Below are 15,866 nucleotides of genomic sequence, written 5' to 3' on the forward strand. Positions count from 1 at the left end.
CCTTGGTGTTTAGTTAATAAAATAAAAAAACAATCCTGATTAAGCTATTGTTTACAGAAAATAAATTTTGCGGCTCATGCCACATAGTCATTCTTGGTTATTATAACCTACATTTTGTAATTTTTGGAAGGTTATTTTTTGTGTGTATGTGAATGATTAGAATAACAATCATACTTGTATCTTATGTAAAAAAATATAATATTTTTTTAATTTGTGAAGATAGTCTGGTAGTGACTTTTCTCTACCAGGTTTCTGCTATAACTTATTCAGTTAATTTTAAATGTTGGGCAATTGTCAGTTTTTTTTCTGCAAAAATCCTTTGGTGACCTGAAACATGCTTTAAGCTTTATGCCTTCTGTTTGTTTTTAATATGCTTTAACTTACAATTAGCCCCAATAAGTATCTTGTATCTTGAAAAGCACATGTCCAAAAAAAAAAGGAACTGGGTTGTTTGCAGAATAAGGACAAATAGGCAGAAGAAAATAAAGTTTTATCTTGAATATCTGCCTAAAGAATATGGCAAATATTTTTTAATGCATGAATTATTGTAATTTATGAACAATTTTTGGAAGAAAATATCGAGAAATAATTGTTTTATGTTTGATACTCATGGTAAAGTGATTCTTAGGTAGGCTTTTCAGAAAGTGGAATTAAAGAGACTGAAACCAAGTATCAGTAGTAAGGGCTGGTGAACACACTAACAGCAAGTTCCCTTTGTCTCAACAGGTTTGTACAGAAGGACGCCTGATTCTTGAGTTCACATTTGATGATCTCATGAGGATTAAGGCATGGCACTTCACAATCAGGCAGTACAGGGAACTGGTCCCTCGCAGCATTTTAGCGATGCATGTAAGTTTTCTTTAAATTTGGTGTTATCAGTAACCACTTTGTATTTTTTGGATCATATCGTTTTTCTGCCTATCTAGAACTATAGTTTTTGCTATATAAGTGAAACTAACCTGAATAACCGGTACAGTAAAAGCTGATTTCATTCTTTGACAAAGGTATCTGGGCAAGCCACATATTGTGCATGAAAGTAATTATTCTTAAATATATAACTGTCTGTTCAGGTAATAAATTGGGAACATGATAGAAAAGAGCAGCACAAATGGTGAAACAAATTTGCGGTGATATGATTCAATATATGATTCAGACGAAACTACTCAGAAAAACAGCAGAATGATTCAGCTTTCTCAAAAGCACCGATTGAGTATTAATAACAGAAAAATAATTACTTCAACTAGCTCCAGGTGTGGAAGACCGAGTGAGTTTCCTACAAAATGTGAAATGTAATCATTTAAGCGGATCATCAAAGTCCTTGGATGACTACAGGAAAGCTGACACAAGAAGTTAGAGAAGATAGTCAAGACATTTACAAGCAGACAATGTAATGTTCCTTTAACAAAATGTTGTTACCTTAGCCAGGCGATCTTGTCCTGCCCACACTGCCATGCTGAGAACAGACCAAGGCCACGGTGCTGGAGAAAAGCCGCAGTCAAGCAAGCCCACATCAACCATGCTTTTCTCCTGGGTCATCTCCATTTCCCATGGCCAGCGATGGATGGTCTCTAGTTGAGCTCTGGCTTGGTCAGTTATGGCATCCACACAAGCAACGTGTCCATTGAAGTGGACATTACCAGGCACTCTGTCCATCTGCAGTCTTCAGCATGATGTTCCTCCTGAAGTGAATAAAGAGTATCCTCTGCGAACAACATTGATCAAAGACGTGCAGTGTCCATAACAGTAATGGAAGAAACTTAGATACTGCACCAGTCAGTGGACTGGTTATTCACATGCCTGCAGCTGACTGTGTAGAGTTTGTGTAGAGTTCCTCTATCAGATTCATGGTCTTTTGTGGTAATGTAATGTTTGTGTGGAGCAGCCTCGAGATCTACATAGACTACCCAAAGAGGGCAGATAAGATGAGAGACTTCACTGCATTAGAGACTTCAGTGTGGAGTTGTGGTCAATGGTGGATCATCTGCATGTGACAAATGTTTGTCTTTGGCTCTGGCCAACAAGATTAGGATGAAAGGTTTGCCAGGGTAACATGTGATTCCATGATAGCTCTTGCGCTTGTGTCTGCACTTGTAAGATGTGGTACCAATGTACAAAAACCAACATGTAATTTAATAAAGGCAATGCACAGAAGAAAGCTATCAGAAGTTCTCATCAAATACTTAAAGGTGCTTGATTACTACTATAGTCTGATTGTTTTGTCAGACAAATCCAAATTAGTTTTTTATTTAGCCATGAAAGCTAAATGTGTCTAGAGGAAGACAGGGGAAGAATTAAAAAATTTCCCCCTGCCCAGTGTTAAACAAGGTGGAGGTTATGTGATGTTATGGGTTTGTTTTTCTTTGCCAAGCACTGGAGACCTTTGTACTGCTGAAGGTTTAATGAGCACTGCAGAATACAGAGAAACCTTGCACTCTTGGGTTATGTGCCACCAGAGAGCTTATTGGATGGAAATTTGTATTCCAGCAGAATACTGACCCTAAGCATTCTGTGAAATCCATAGGGGAAATTTTGGGGGAAAAAGAGAGGATTAAAGTTATGGATTTGCCATTTCAGTCCCCAGACTTGAATCCCATCGAGAGTTGTGGATGTCTTGAGGGCTACTGCAGCAGAGAGGGAACCAAAGCCAATTGCAAAAATCATGTGTAGAAACATAGGCATAAAAAATCTGAGAAGATGGCAGGGACTGGGTTCAAAATAGAAAAGAAAAGTGCTGTAAAGGATGCAAAGAGAGGGCACACAAAATAGTAAGTATGTGTGGCCAGATAATTTTATCAAAGTCTGGAATGATACATTTTTCTGTTAATGTGTGTTTTCTCTACACATAATGCTTTTGTCTGTCATCATGTGATTGAATTATATATTTTTATGTTGGAAATATATAATTTTGGAAATAATGTTTTCTGTAAGATATTTGCTGTTTTTCTTTTGAAAAACACATCGCTTTCATTTGAATGATTCAATAGTAATTGATTGAGCTGGTGAGGTGAGCTAAAAGTATTTTTCTTGATGTGATTTCCATCTTTAATGTGCATGAGAATAATGTCTGTGGGGAAATAACGTGGAGAGACTAGCAGAGTAAACTACTGTAGCACAGTGCAGGTTAAGAATGCATCTTGCACTGTATTTGTTTTTTAGTTTACTGTTGGATATTGGTAATGCACTTACAAAATAGTGACTACAGCTAAGCCTGTGCTCCTTTTTTGTACAATGATAAGTATATGTTTATATTTTACATAAGTTACTTTACACTGGACTTCAGCTTTTTCATACTTTTTGATTCATAAAATACCATGGTAAGTTATATTTCACAGATCAAAATGTATTGGCTTTTCTGATCTTCATTTGTAGGATCACTATGTTGTGGGTCTTTTTTGCCTGTTTTATAGGTTACTATAATGGATTATAGGATATGAGAAATGGACACCTTCAGTGGATCTGGTATAACTACTGTAACTCATTCAGCAGTGGCCTTAATTTTGTTTTCCATTTACAGAAAGTTAAATCGCTCATCATTTAATTCTGCTGCAGTTATAACACCTTTAATCTAGCCAGCTTTCTTGAGTAAAACTGCCCTTTTCTTTTAGCGGATTGTGACTTGATTGTGTCTTAAAATTTACTTTCAGCACAGGATTTTCTTTCTTCACCTGCAGTAATACTGTTGTCATTAACCCTTTTCAGAATTGTTGAGCAGAAAGAGCATCAGTAAATCAGTTGCATTGGTAGCAACCATCAAAAGGGAAACCTGAAATTATATCTTGAGCAGCTGAAAAATGTTTTATCTGTCAAGACTATGTTCAGTCTTGGGACTGAGGATATACATATTTTATTCTTGTTGTATATCTCCAGAAGTTTATGCCTTTAGATATTGAAGTCAGTATCCTTTTTGCCCCTTTTATTTTGGGAAATGAAGTTGTGCGTTGTGTACCTTACCTAAAGACAAAACATTCTTTACTGTTTTAGGAAATGCTTATAGATTATACTGATTCCCTTTACATTACTGAGCATGTGTGTTCCGTTAGTGTCTGTTCTTGGATCAGGACAGACATGGGACTTGTCCTTGGTGATGTCAGACCAGGTTTTTTACAAGACCACAAAGGTCACAGAACAGTGATGTTGCACAGTTAAATACTGGATTTTAATGTGTTTTTGCAGTGTACTTGACAGTGACAGCATCAATGTGACTGAGATAATTGAATGTAATTGAATTAATTAATAAATTGAATTCAAATTATTTTTTTCACATTTATACCACTACCATGCATATACCCAGCATATTCTGTTGTGCAGAGCCTCTTAGCTTCATTAAAGATAAAGGTGGAATGTCAGCTTTGACTAAATGGCCTTACAATTTCTGCCAATCAATTTTTTTATTTTAAATAGAACACCTCCTGAGAAAAAAAAGTAGAAAGTAGGAGAGAAAAAAGAACATCTAATAATGTTTTTAAGAATTTTTGGTTTAAATTGTGCTGAACATTAGATCTAAGTTTAGCTTTATGAGATAACGCTAGCATTTACATGTGTAGATCTGCCTGTGTTTGCTGTAGTGTTTCTGTGTAGCCTGTGATTTTGTCAAATCTCATAAGGAATTATGAAGCATTAAATTGGTCCCTCAGGGTATCTGTCTTGGTCCCACTTTGGGGAAAAAATCCATTGCAGAACCCAATGGAATGCTGAGCATTTGATGAACCTGCTCCTTTTGATCACAGCTTTACTTAATGAGAAGGGAGTGGGCTGGCCCTGAAGCCAAAAGCCAAGGTATCAATTCTAGAACTGAAATGCAAGTGCGTTATATAGTTAAATACTTATTTCACTTAATTGACAGCCATAATGTACTCGCTCGCTATTTTTTTTTCAGTTCAGTAATGTAAGCTAATTTTTTTTCTTTCATGGATATTTTTACAAGGTGTTTTTTCAGTAAATGTGTATAAGAAAGCATACATTTATAATTTGCAAACTGCTTCCAAAAACGGGATAATACTAAATCTATATGATTAGCAAAATGCTACCTTCCAAATTCCAGCAGGTTGCTGTCTAACTTTTAATGTATAAATCATCATCTTTGAGTTAATTTTGACAGCTAATAAGTTATGTAAGTTGTAAGTATTTAATCTCTGATAGGTTCAGTGCAACCTAATTACTAAGCAACCAGAATATCACCCTGCCTGACTGAAAATCCAGTACCTGTCAAAAATCAACAGGGCCTCGGCACCAATATCATCTGGTAGCCACATCACTGCAGCAGCAGCTAATTCTCTTGAGCAAAGGACTGTTAGTGTTAGTGTTAGTATTTCTGCTGCGTAACTGTAGGTTCTGTTTAGGGAGTGAGGAAAAGGCAGAGAGATAATGATTATGACTACAGTTTTTATTTTAACTTTTTTAAAGGGGAACTGCAGTCCCAGTTTCTCAGACTGTTGATTAAATCTCAGTAACAAAATAAACTGGAAATTGGACAAATTTCAAATTAAGTGTAAAATTGTGAACTTTGTGAATGTAATGTACATTTGCCACATTGTTGCAAACTGCTGGTCTCGCCAGGATGAGAGGGAGAGTTCACACGAATCGTGACATGGAGCAGCCCTTCCTGCTCTTTAGTCTCTGTAAGCGAATGAGAAAAATGCAAAACAAGCAAGATTTGCTTAAGCTAAAGCACCTTTACAGTGTAATAGGGCTGCTTTCACGTCATCTGACATTTTGTTGCCTCATTCTGAATCGCAGACAATGAGGGCAGTATGGCGCTACACATACTGTACCTTGAAACTGTCTCTTTTTTGATGTAAATTGGAGGTTGTACACATTAGCGTGTGCTTGGTAGTTTTAGTGTGGTTTGAAATGCACTCGTCATTGCTGATTCATTATAACCCCGAAATGTAAAAATAGTTTTGCAGTTCCCCTTTAAAATAGTCCATGCGTCAGCTTGTGTATTATGTATCCCAGGGGCTTTTTATCTGTTAGCCCCTTCCATTTGTGCTATTGAAAAAGGAATATCAGTATGTCACATACCTGTACTGTAAGGCCAGCAGCCATCATGAACAATGGAGTTCTGGAGGAGGGTAGTAGGTAAAAGAGTCCTACCTTCACTGACTTGCCTGCAAGATCTTTATTGTTTTCTTGTATGAAAGTCAGCTGTGCACATCTATTTTTTTTCCGGAGCTTCTGCAATGCTTCTCCATTTCCATTCTTTTTTTAAATATTATTCCCTGTGTTGGTTTACGTTTAGTTGCTCTGTGTTCTTTACTTGGAGTGAAAGCTAGTGTTTTTTTGTGTACCTTTTGTGTGCAGCAAAATTTGTGTCTCAGTGTTGAAAGTATCACCATCTTAACATGGCTTTTTCTACAGCATTGTAGCGCATAGGTGCACAATAAAAATATAAAATATAAAATTGCTGAATCAAACAGCAATTAAATCTAATTGACTTTGATAATCAAACATAAAAACAATAAGGCAATTCTGTGAGGTGGACAAAAGTGGCAATGAGAATCACACTCTTTAATGCATTAAGGAGACCTTCTGCTACTGGCGATGCTGTCTGTCTCTTTCATTGCTATGATTATCACCCTATTCTGTGCGGTCTTTATGTTTAACTCATCAAAATACTGTCAATCTGTGTCTTAAATAGTTCTCAGACTGCTTCCATACAGTTTTTATACTATTTATTTTAAAATGCTCACATGATATTGTGAACAAATGTATACGGATGGAAAAAAGAAACACAACATTTCTGGAATGAGAATACTATAGTTATAGCTTATATACTTTCACAAAAAGTTGTCCATTTGTTTTAAGCCCTCTGACCAGCAATACAGCTTGTGCAGTGAGGCATTGCAGCTTGCCAACCACACAAAAGCTCGTTGAGTGCACTTTTATCCAACGAGGTCCAGGTGGAACAGTGCCTGATCAGGTCACCTTTAAAAAGGCCTTTATTCATAGCTTAGGTCACTGCAAGAAACAAGGCCACACTTAGCCAGTTTTCTGTGCATTCAGTAATACCTCAAATGTTACCAGAAGCAAGAGAGAGGGCCATTGGCATGCTGTAGGCAGGCGTGTCATGTGCCAGCGTTGCCAGACACTATGGAGTATGTCGCTCCACTGTGTTCCGACTGCAGAGAAGGTTTCAGCAGACCGGCAGGACAGATGACTGTCCAAGATCCGGTTGCCCTTGAGTGACCACACCAGAGCAGGACCAAAACATCAGACTGGTCCATCTGAGAGATCGTTTCAGATCTGCCACCCATACTGCTGCTGAAACTGCTGACAATGCCCACATCAGTGACAGGACAGTGAGGCTCCATGCTGCTGGCCTTAGAGCAAGGCAACCTGTCAGAGCCCCTATGCTCATACTGCCTAGACGTCACACATGACTGGTTTGGGCCAGACAGAGGCTGCGATGGACTCGTCAGCAGTGGCATCAGGTCTTCTTCACAGATGAGTCACTTTTCAGCCTGTTCCACGCAGACGGGAGGGCCAAAGTGTGGAGGAGGAAGTGTTGCGTTTTTTTTTTCCGATCAGTATATATTGAAATAGGTCAGATCCCCCAGATTTTAAGAAAGTGTACAAGTGAATACCTTAACAGGGCTTGTTTTATTTAAAAAGATGTTGAAGTTACCGTGTGTATCATTCTGCTTCAGAGTGCCACGTTTCATTTTTGTTAAATTTAGCTGTTTAGCCTGGAATCCTTGGAACCTTGTTTACCCTTGTTTCCTGTCCTCATTCATCAGATCCCCGAGGTGATCAACTGGTCAGGTGTCGGGTAGAGAATTTCCCCTGATGAATCTCGCATTACTTCTGGAGAGTTGAAGAGTTGGGGTTTTGCACCTCAGCCACTTGCCACTTCACAACACTACTATGTGAAGCTGGGCAGCAGTCTGTCAACAGGAGCAGCCTTCAGCATATACTTTGTTCTTTTCTATATTCTTGTCATGGGGAAATTTCCTTCTTGGGAGTCAACTCTACTATGGTATCACTGACTCTGCTAATGTTGGCCTTGAGGAGGTGTGGCACTTTCTGATGTGTCGCCTTACAACAAATGACATTGTAGCATCTCAACACAATGCTGCATTGAGTAGCATTTCATTTTTTCACAAAAGATGTTAATCTACAATGTGCAATTTATATTTTTTCCTTTGTTCCAATAATCATTTCCAATATAGTATAGAAATTAAAAAAAGAGGAGGTTTTCTGATGCTGAAGTTGCAGCTTTAGTTTCATGAGAGGTATTTTTATGAGTCATAAAAAAACTATATAAATTCTGTTCCATTGACAACCCAATCCTTTCTAGTAACTGTTCATGTGAGTAGAAAACATTGAAAATCAAAATCTTTCCCAAGAGAATATCCAGCAGTGTGATGTTTTGATCATGCTTTTAAAGTAATATTAGGAGAGTTTCATTATTGTTTCTATAATAATAGCAATATGTTGTATTCATATCAGTCCAATGTTTGTTGAGGTGTTTTTTATCAAGCATTTGAAACTGACACTCCACTAATTAACTAGCAAGCTGAGAGTGTTAAAAAAGTCTCTGGCAAATGTTTGGTTTTGAATGAAGTTTGTAAGTTTGCTTTAGTAATGTGGCTCTATGTAAATAAATTCAAGTCAGCATTCTTTCCAAATGTTGTCACGGTTATTGTGTTCAGTTGTGAGTTGCTTCTGCATATTGTCAGGTGTGTCTTGTAAGATTGACACAATTTCTAAAACTTTTCCATTAAACATAAGACATTTTGTCTAATGTGCTGCATATCATCACAATATGATTTGACAGGCTTTGAAGTGGAAATTCTTATTATTTTAAAGTATTGTAATTTCATTAAAATAGATTTTCAGTCAATTATGTCATGTAAAATATTTCTTTATTGAGTAGTTGGTAGTTCTTACAATAATAAAAAATAGCTCACCACACATTACCTTCAGGATTTTCATGAAGGTACTCAGAAAAAAACTTTAGGGAAAAGTGGACTCTGTGCTGCCAGAAAAACAAGCAATACTTTGAAGAGGATGTAAATGCATGGAACATCTCCAAGTAGTGAGGATGAACCAATTGTAAATACTGTAGAAAGACAAATAATTAAAACTTCCAGTGGATATGTGATTTCATTATGCTTAGGATTAAGTGACTATGAGAACATATTTGCCTTAATAAACTGTACACAGCATCTGTATTAATACCTTAATCAACCAAACCATTGAAAATATGTACATTGATGCACTTAATGTCTGCAAAGCTTTTCACAGCCTTAAAAAGTGACATTTTCAGGGAACTGAACATGCTTAAACCACCTACCATTCTCAAATTGCATAAATTTTGAAAACATTAGCAATTTCAGTACATACTTGGATCAAATGATATCTCAAACTGATAAGATGATACCTGAAATTAAAATGAAATGGGATGGAAAATTTCATATGATTGCTTTGTCTCTCAAAAGTCTTTGACCCACAATGTGTTGCCTGTATTAACATAAGGATAAGAATCCTAAAGGCTAAAGCTTGAAGACCTGTAAAATGTATTCAACAATGATATACTGCAGAAGGCCTAAAGCACAGTGGAAATGATGTATACTTGGGATAATAAGTAGAGACAGAAAAAGAAAGGAATGAGTTGGAGCACAAAGAATACATTATAACATCACAACAAGGGGAAGAGATTAAACTGGCAATTGTCTGGTCTAAAAAATGAGTGGATTATTGTTTGTTTCCAAACAATGTGTGGTTCCATTGGAATGTATTAAAGTTGCCATTGGCCTCCTGGTAGCTTCTCTGATGTGTCTTCTTCTTGCTTGGTCATCCTCTTTAGAGGGACTGGTGGCAGGGTTGTGATCTAGGCAGACCATACACCTTCCACTTCTTTGTTACCATCCTCACCATGCTCCAGGGAATATTCAAGGACTTTGATTTTTTTATACCAATCCCCTTATATGTGCCTTTATGCAGCTGCTGTACAAATATACTTTATACTTTATATTAGATAGAAGCTATAACAGGTTCTGGATTTATCCTGACATCATGTGAATCAGGATATACAAATATCCTACAAATATACTTTATACTTTATATTAGATGGAAGCTATAACAGCTTCTGGATTTATCCTGACATCATGTGAATCACTACTTAATCACTTAAATCACTGTTTAACATAGGTGGAGGCCAATTAACTTGGTGTGTGATTGTGAAGGTGATAGGTTATACAGTACCTCAGCTTTCCTAAATCCTAAAGTTGTAGGGTAGAATATGTAGATGAATGAAACAAATATATTTTAATGCAAAAGGTTAAAACTGTTGTCTTGTAGCCTAGAATTAAAATGGATATAGACTAGTTATAGGCACAGTAATATGGCTTTCTTAAATTCATAGCAACAAATCTCTGCTCCTAGTTTTGTGCAAAGCACTTTGTTTATTCATCTGATCACAATCATGGTATTTGTCCCAGTGGAGATTTCTGCATTGATGCTGCCTTTCTAGAGCAGAGTAAATTAATGTGCACTCTGTGCAGGGCCAACATCTCTAGGTTTTGCTTGGTATTATGTGGATAACAGGTACCATATCCAAGAGACAGTAATAGTATGTTTAGCGCCACTCTCTGCTACAGTACAAATAAGACGCATCTGTTAGTTTATAGCTTGTTTGGTAGTTGACTCCTTCCCAGCCCACTACAGAGTTACAACCTCACAGCTGTCTGGAGGTGATCATTCCCTCTTATTGTCTTTTGTTTATATTGATTTTTGGTTTCTTCGTTGTAGCCTTCAAAAGTTCAGCTGGTTTTTGAACAGCCTTTTAGTAAGGAAACACAACATTTTAATATCTGGGGGAACAAGTAATAGGTTTATTTCATGCTGAAAAAAAGAAGAAAGAAAACACAATGTTTCGGCCATGGAGCCTTCTTCAGGTCCCTCACACCTGAAGAAGATTCACACCTGAAGAAGGCTCCACGGCCGAAACGTTGTGTTTTCTTTCTTCTTTTTTTTCAGCATGGAATAAACCTATTACTTGTTCCTTTGCAGCCTACGCATGCTGACACAGCTACCCACCTGAACTATTTTAATATGTGCCCTATTATACAATTTAATTCAAAGTCTTCATGCTCTTGAAGTGTGGGGAAAACACCTGCATGAATTTCCCTTAATTTTGCTTAATAACACATTTTTAGTTTTGGAATGTCTTAGGTACTTTCATTGTAGATCACCAGTTGTATTATCAGCAGTACAATAAATTTATTTCTTTAATATATAAAGAATTGACATAATTAATTTCCTAAGCAATATATAGTATTTACTAATGCTGAAAACTGAACAAAGAATCATAATCTCTGCCAAGACTTCCCATACTTTGCATATGTTTTGTTTTAAATGTAAATAATAGATATGTATACAGTATATACTGTACAGTCTACTGTATGTAGAAAGCTTTATGTAGTGATATTTACCTCTCCTTAATAATGTTGCATTTTCTGGAATTCCAGGTGAATTCTGTGTAGAGATGTACAGGTAGGTATAGACTTGGACTGTGATAACTCTGTTAGAACAGGTTTGTTAACGTGCTAATCAGGAATAATCATTGTTCAGTTAACTTCAAAAGATGTAACTGACAAAAGTATAATGCAACAAACAGCATTTCTTTGAACACGTTAGTGAATGACATTGTTTATAATGGAGAGAGGTTTTGGGTGAAGCTGGATGTGTGCACAAAGTCTCATTTTCCTGTTCTTTTTTATCTGCTGCAATATGTGCTTCTTTCTGTTCAGGAGATCAGTGTGTATAAACATCTACTCCAGGGGGCAGGTTTTGAATTGACATAGTAGTGCACAGATCAGCTGGGCTCTCCAGCATGCGTTCACTCAGGGGGTGAGACATCTGCTGTCAGTGCCTGAGAGGACGTACTTATGCTTGATAGCCATGATAATCTGCAGATCATTTAGCAAATTAGGTTTTTTGGCTACTCCTTGAGACAGACTCGTTTTCTGTCACATAACTTGGAAAAACTGATGATGGAGCCATATTCAGCCAGATGTCGAGCAAAGTATAGTGGGAAGTGCTGGTTAAAGTCCAACTTTTGATTTTGACTCGTGGTTGGCTTATGGTTTCTATACTGTATACTCATGTTTCATTTCTATTTACTTGTCATGTCTAAAAAAACAGATTACTTTCCAGAATGGATGGTTCTGTTGACCTCAGTTTTTCTGTAGCTTATTATTAGTTTCCCTCGGGTACTAGTGTGATTTTCTGTACCGAGACTAAGATGGCTTATTGCCTGGTATGTTGTGGCAGGTTGGCCCCATGAAGTTCTGGGTAGGAACCACAAGGGGGCAACAGCACCTCCCTGAGGAGGAGCGTGCTCAAACAGCGCTGTGGCGTTACATGTGAGAATTGTCATTAATTGAAGAATACTCATGAGGAATTAGTCACAGGTGCACAGCCACTTGGGAGGTCTGTAAAGGAATGCTCAGGGAGGGCACAGGAAAGTCTGTTCCAGTACTGAGCGTGGGACGGTGTTCTGAGGTGCTATTAGAGAAGACGGGATGAATATACAGTACTCCAGAGAGGCACTGAGGGACAGAGGCACTACTGGTGATAAATGAGAAGCTGTGCCCTGGACCACCCGAAGGAAGAAGGAAGCAATATTTATAGGGAATGGAACAACCTGGCCCTGATTCAGCAGTGGTAGAAGGAAAACGAAGGATTCTCAGCATCTTTGAGGGAACACAGGAGCTGTGAAGAGAAGAAACATGGTGGCCAGCGTGCAATGCAGAGAACACGAGTGGGGAAACTTGTGGAGCCTGGAAAGTAACATGGGAAAAAAGAAGCCTCATCTCGGTACTAAACTGAGAAGCTCCTGATAGAGATCAGTGATCCTGGAAAGAATTAGAGCAAGAGAGCAAAACTTTGACAAGTTCTGGGTGTCATCAGCTGGAGACATTAGGATAGTGGTCCTGGATTGCTTAAGTAAGGAAGGAAGAAATCACAGCCAGAGCTCCTCTAAAAGGCCATGTAAAATTCAGCTCATTGGGGATCTAAGAGCTGTAGGCAGTGGGTGAAAAGTGAGAGACTGACAAGTGGGGCCCTGCTACCCATCAGACTTGAACATTGAACATTTGTGGGATGAGCTTAGAAGACCTCCCATCCATACAGGACATTTATGACAGATGGTGCTTGAGGAAAGCTCTAAGCATCATCAAAGACCCCACACACCCCAGCTACAGACTGTATGACCCTCTACCATCAGGAAAACGGTACCGGAGCATTCGGGCCCGGACTACCACACTTGGAGACAGTTTTTACCCCCGCACTATCAAACTATTAAACTCCCAGCCTCTCTCACCTACGATCTGAACCTCACAGTGCCTTCTCTCTTACCAAAAACTCAAACACACATTGAAATCTACCTCTACCTCACATGTCAAGAAGCTCACTCCCCATAATTTTCTATCCTTTATTTAATTCTGTTGATGCATGTTTTTGCACATCTGATGTTGTTTTGCACATTACCTGTTACCTGTTGTTGTTTTGCACACCACCTGTTGTCTCTGTCTTTCTTTTCTTATACAATTGTATTGTTGTTTTTTGTACTACTTATCGTCTGAGAGCTAACTAAATAGCATTACGTTATACCATATACCTGTAGATGAGTATAATGACAATAAACTTGAACTTGAAGACAAGTGGCATCTCAGACTCAGAGGGCAGCAAACAGGCATGCTTTTTCAGGCTTGACCATAAGAATGGAACACATTTCACTATAACAACCTGGTGAAAAGCACGCATAGATGTACTGCTTGTGTTGCAATAGTCTGTCTGTGATGACATATAATAATATAATATAATTATTATTTCTGTGTTGTGTAAAATATTATTGCAGATGCTACAAAACAGATTTTAGAATGTTCCCAGTTATAAATTATTGCCTTTGCTGCAGTTGTAAGGGATTAGTTACTTTTCATTCTCAGTACTGTATAGTACCTGTATCAGAAGATTCAGATTCCTCCTAAGTATAGCCTAGGGAAGTTTATATACTGCTCTTCTCTGCATTATTCGTATCTGTCCAGAAGTTGTTTTATTTACAGAAGCGTTTTTTTCTCATTTTCATTATTAAGAAAAAAATCAAAAAGCATGATGTTTAAAATGTAGAGCTGTATCCATCAAAGACATTTTGTCTTCAACTACGATATAATGCTTAGAAGTTATAAAAGATGAAGCTCTGTTATAGTTAGCCAAACTGTGGTGACCCACATGAGTTAGATATCATTTGCCCGCTAAAGTTAATAATGTTCGATTTTCAGGAGCTGTTTTAATCCTTTGCCATGGTCTTGGTATATGATGAAATTCTGTATTTGTTAGAAGTGTTATTAAACCAACTGTATCTTTGTAATCAAACAAGATACAATGTCCAGTAATGTGTTACATTAAGGAATTAAGTTATATCATGTTCAAATTAACTTATTAGCATTTATTTTGGTACAGCTTGATGTTAAGAATTGAAGGGCACAAAGAGAAAAGAATGTAAATATTCAGCAATGCTTAATTAATTATTCAGCATATTGCTTTAAGTATCTCCATTAATTGAATTATCTTAAATTGTATATAATCATATTCCTACTTTGTTTTTGTATTACAAGAAGTTCATGATAAATGTGGTTAAATCATGTCTTTGTATCTAGACTTGTATCTGGACTTTTTTATTTTCTTTGCCATTGAAATAAAAAAAAATCTTCATGCATGTCAGGGTGCCCTGAATGATGTGAAGCCTTTCATATTGTCATAGTTCATCGAAAATGAGATCTACGGCATGTAGAACTTTTTTCCAAATGTTAAAAAATACATTTAAAAGAACAAGGTTATGAAGGTATTCCTTTTAAAGCTAATTATTTTTGCTTTAATATGGAGCTTGTCGAGATAAGTCAGCCTCAGTTTATGTAGGTGGTATTTATGATAAGGTAGTAACTGTAGCATCTCTACAACTTCCATTAAGTCAGTAAAAGTCTGTGTTCCCTCACTAAGACATTAGTCTTTTTTTATTCTGTACAGTCATCAGAAGGAAGACACAATTATTTGTTGTTGCAGACTTTTATTCCCTTCGATGTTTCTCAGAATATTTTTTGTTGTTCCCTTCAGGCACAAGACCCTCAGGTGTTAGAGCAGCTGTCAAAAAACATCACCCGAATGGGTCTGACAAACTTCACCCTCAACTACCTCAGGGTAAGTGTCCCTTGGTATTCATTCAGTCCAATCTCGATACAAAGATAAATTCCTGTATCTTAAGCAGCAGTCTGAAATTCCAGTCATTTCCGAGCCCTGTTAAATAACCTTTTGGAATATATTATGCTACATGTACATAGGGCAGTATTATTTCATTTTCCAACTAAATAAAATACCTTGCACTGCTACATTTGACCACATTTCTTAGAATGCTAGAAAATCCCTGCTTCAGGATCAATTCACACACAAAAAAACAGTAGTTCCCAACCCCATTCCTTTGTTTTTTTTTCCTCCAGCTGAGTGTTTAATCACTGATTGCCTTCATTTTCTACTCTAGGCAGAGTTGTAAATTTTCATTTATGTCAAAAAAGGTCAAATGGGGTCTATATTTGCTATCAACCAATTTTGAGAACTGCCCTCATTCAGGTGTGCTGGCTGAAATGTTACCAATTGGACCTCTGCTGTAGGGAAAAAAACACTTACTGTTGGAGCTTGTGATACAGTGTTATTCCTGTCAGTGTCAGATTAGCGTACATTGCTGAGCTACTTAGAACTGTTTCATAAGAAATAATGGTGAGCATATTGAGGAGCAGCTATGCAGTTATTTCAATACACCAACAATGTCTAATTATTGACATTGAGAGCTCATGGCGAAGAACATCTCC

General features: G+C 37.3%; 1 protein-coding gene across 5 annotated transcripts in view; it reads left to right on the forward strand.

Moving 5' to 3' along the window:
* The window catches only part of ldb2a (LIM domain binding 2a), a 119,887-nt gene that overhangs the window by 84,329 nt on the left and 19,692 nt on the right, over positions 1-15,866 (forward strand). For all 5 annotated transcript variants that reach the window (XM_088917858.1, XM_088917875.1, XM_088917866.1 and 2 more), the window contains exons 4-5: positions 727-849; positions 15,118-15,201. In XM_088917858.1, the coding sequence (XP_088773984.1) occupies positions 727-849; positions 15,118-15,201 (207 nt within the window). The remainder of the gene's footprint in view (positions 1-726; positions 850-15,117; positions 15,202-15,866) is intronic.

The sequence above is a fragment of the Atractosteus spatula genome, chromosome 1 (assembly GCF_055471065.1).
Source record: "Atractosteus spatula isolate fAtrSpa1 chromosome 1, fAtrSpa1.hap1, whole genome shotgun sequence".
Lineage (NCBI taxonomy): Eukaryota > Metazoa > Chordata > Actinopteri > Semionotiformes > Lepisosteidae > Atractosteus > Atractosteus spatula.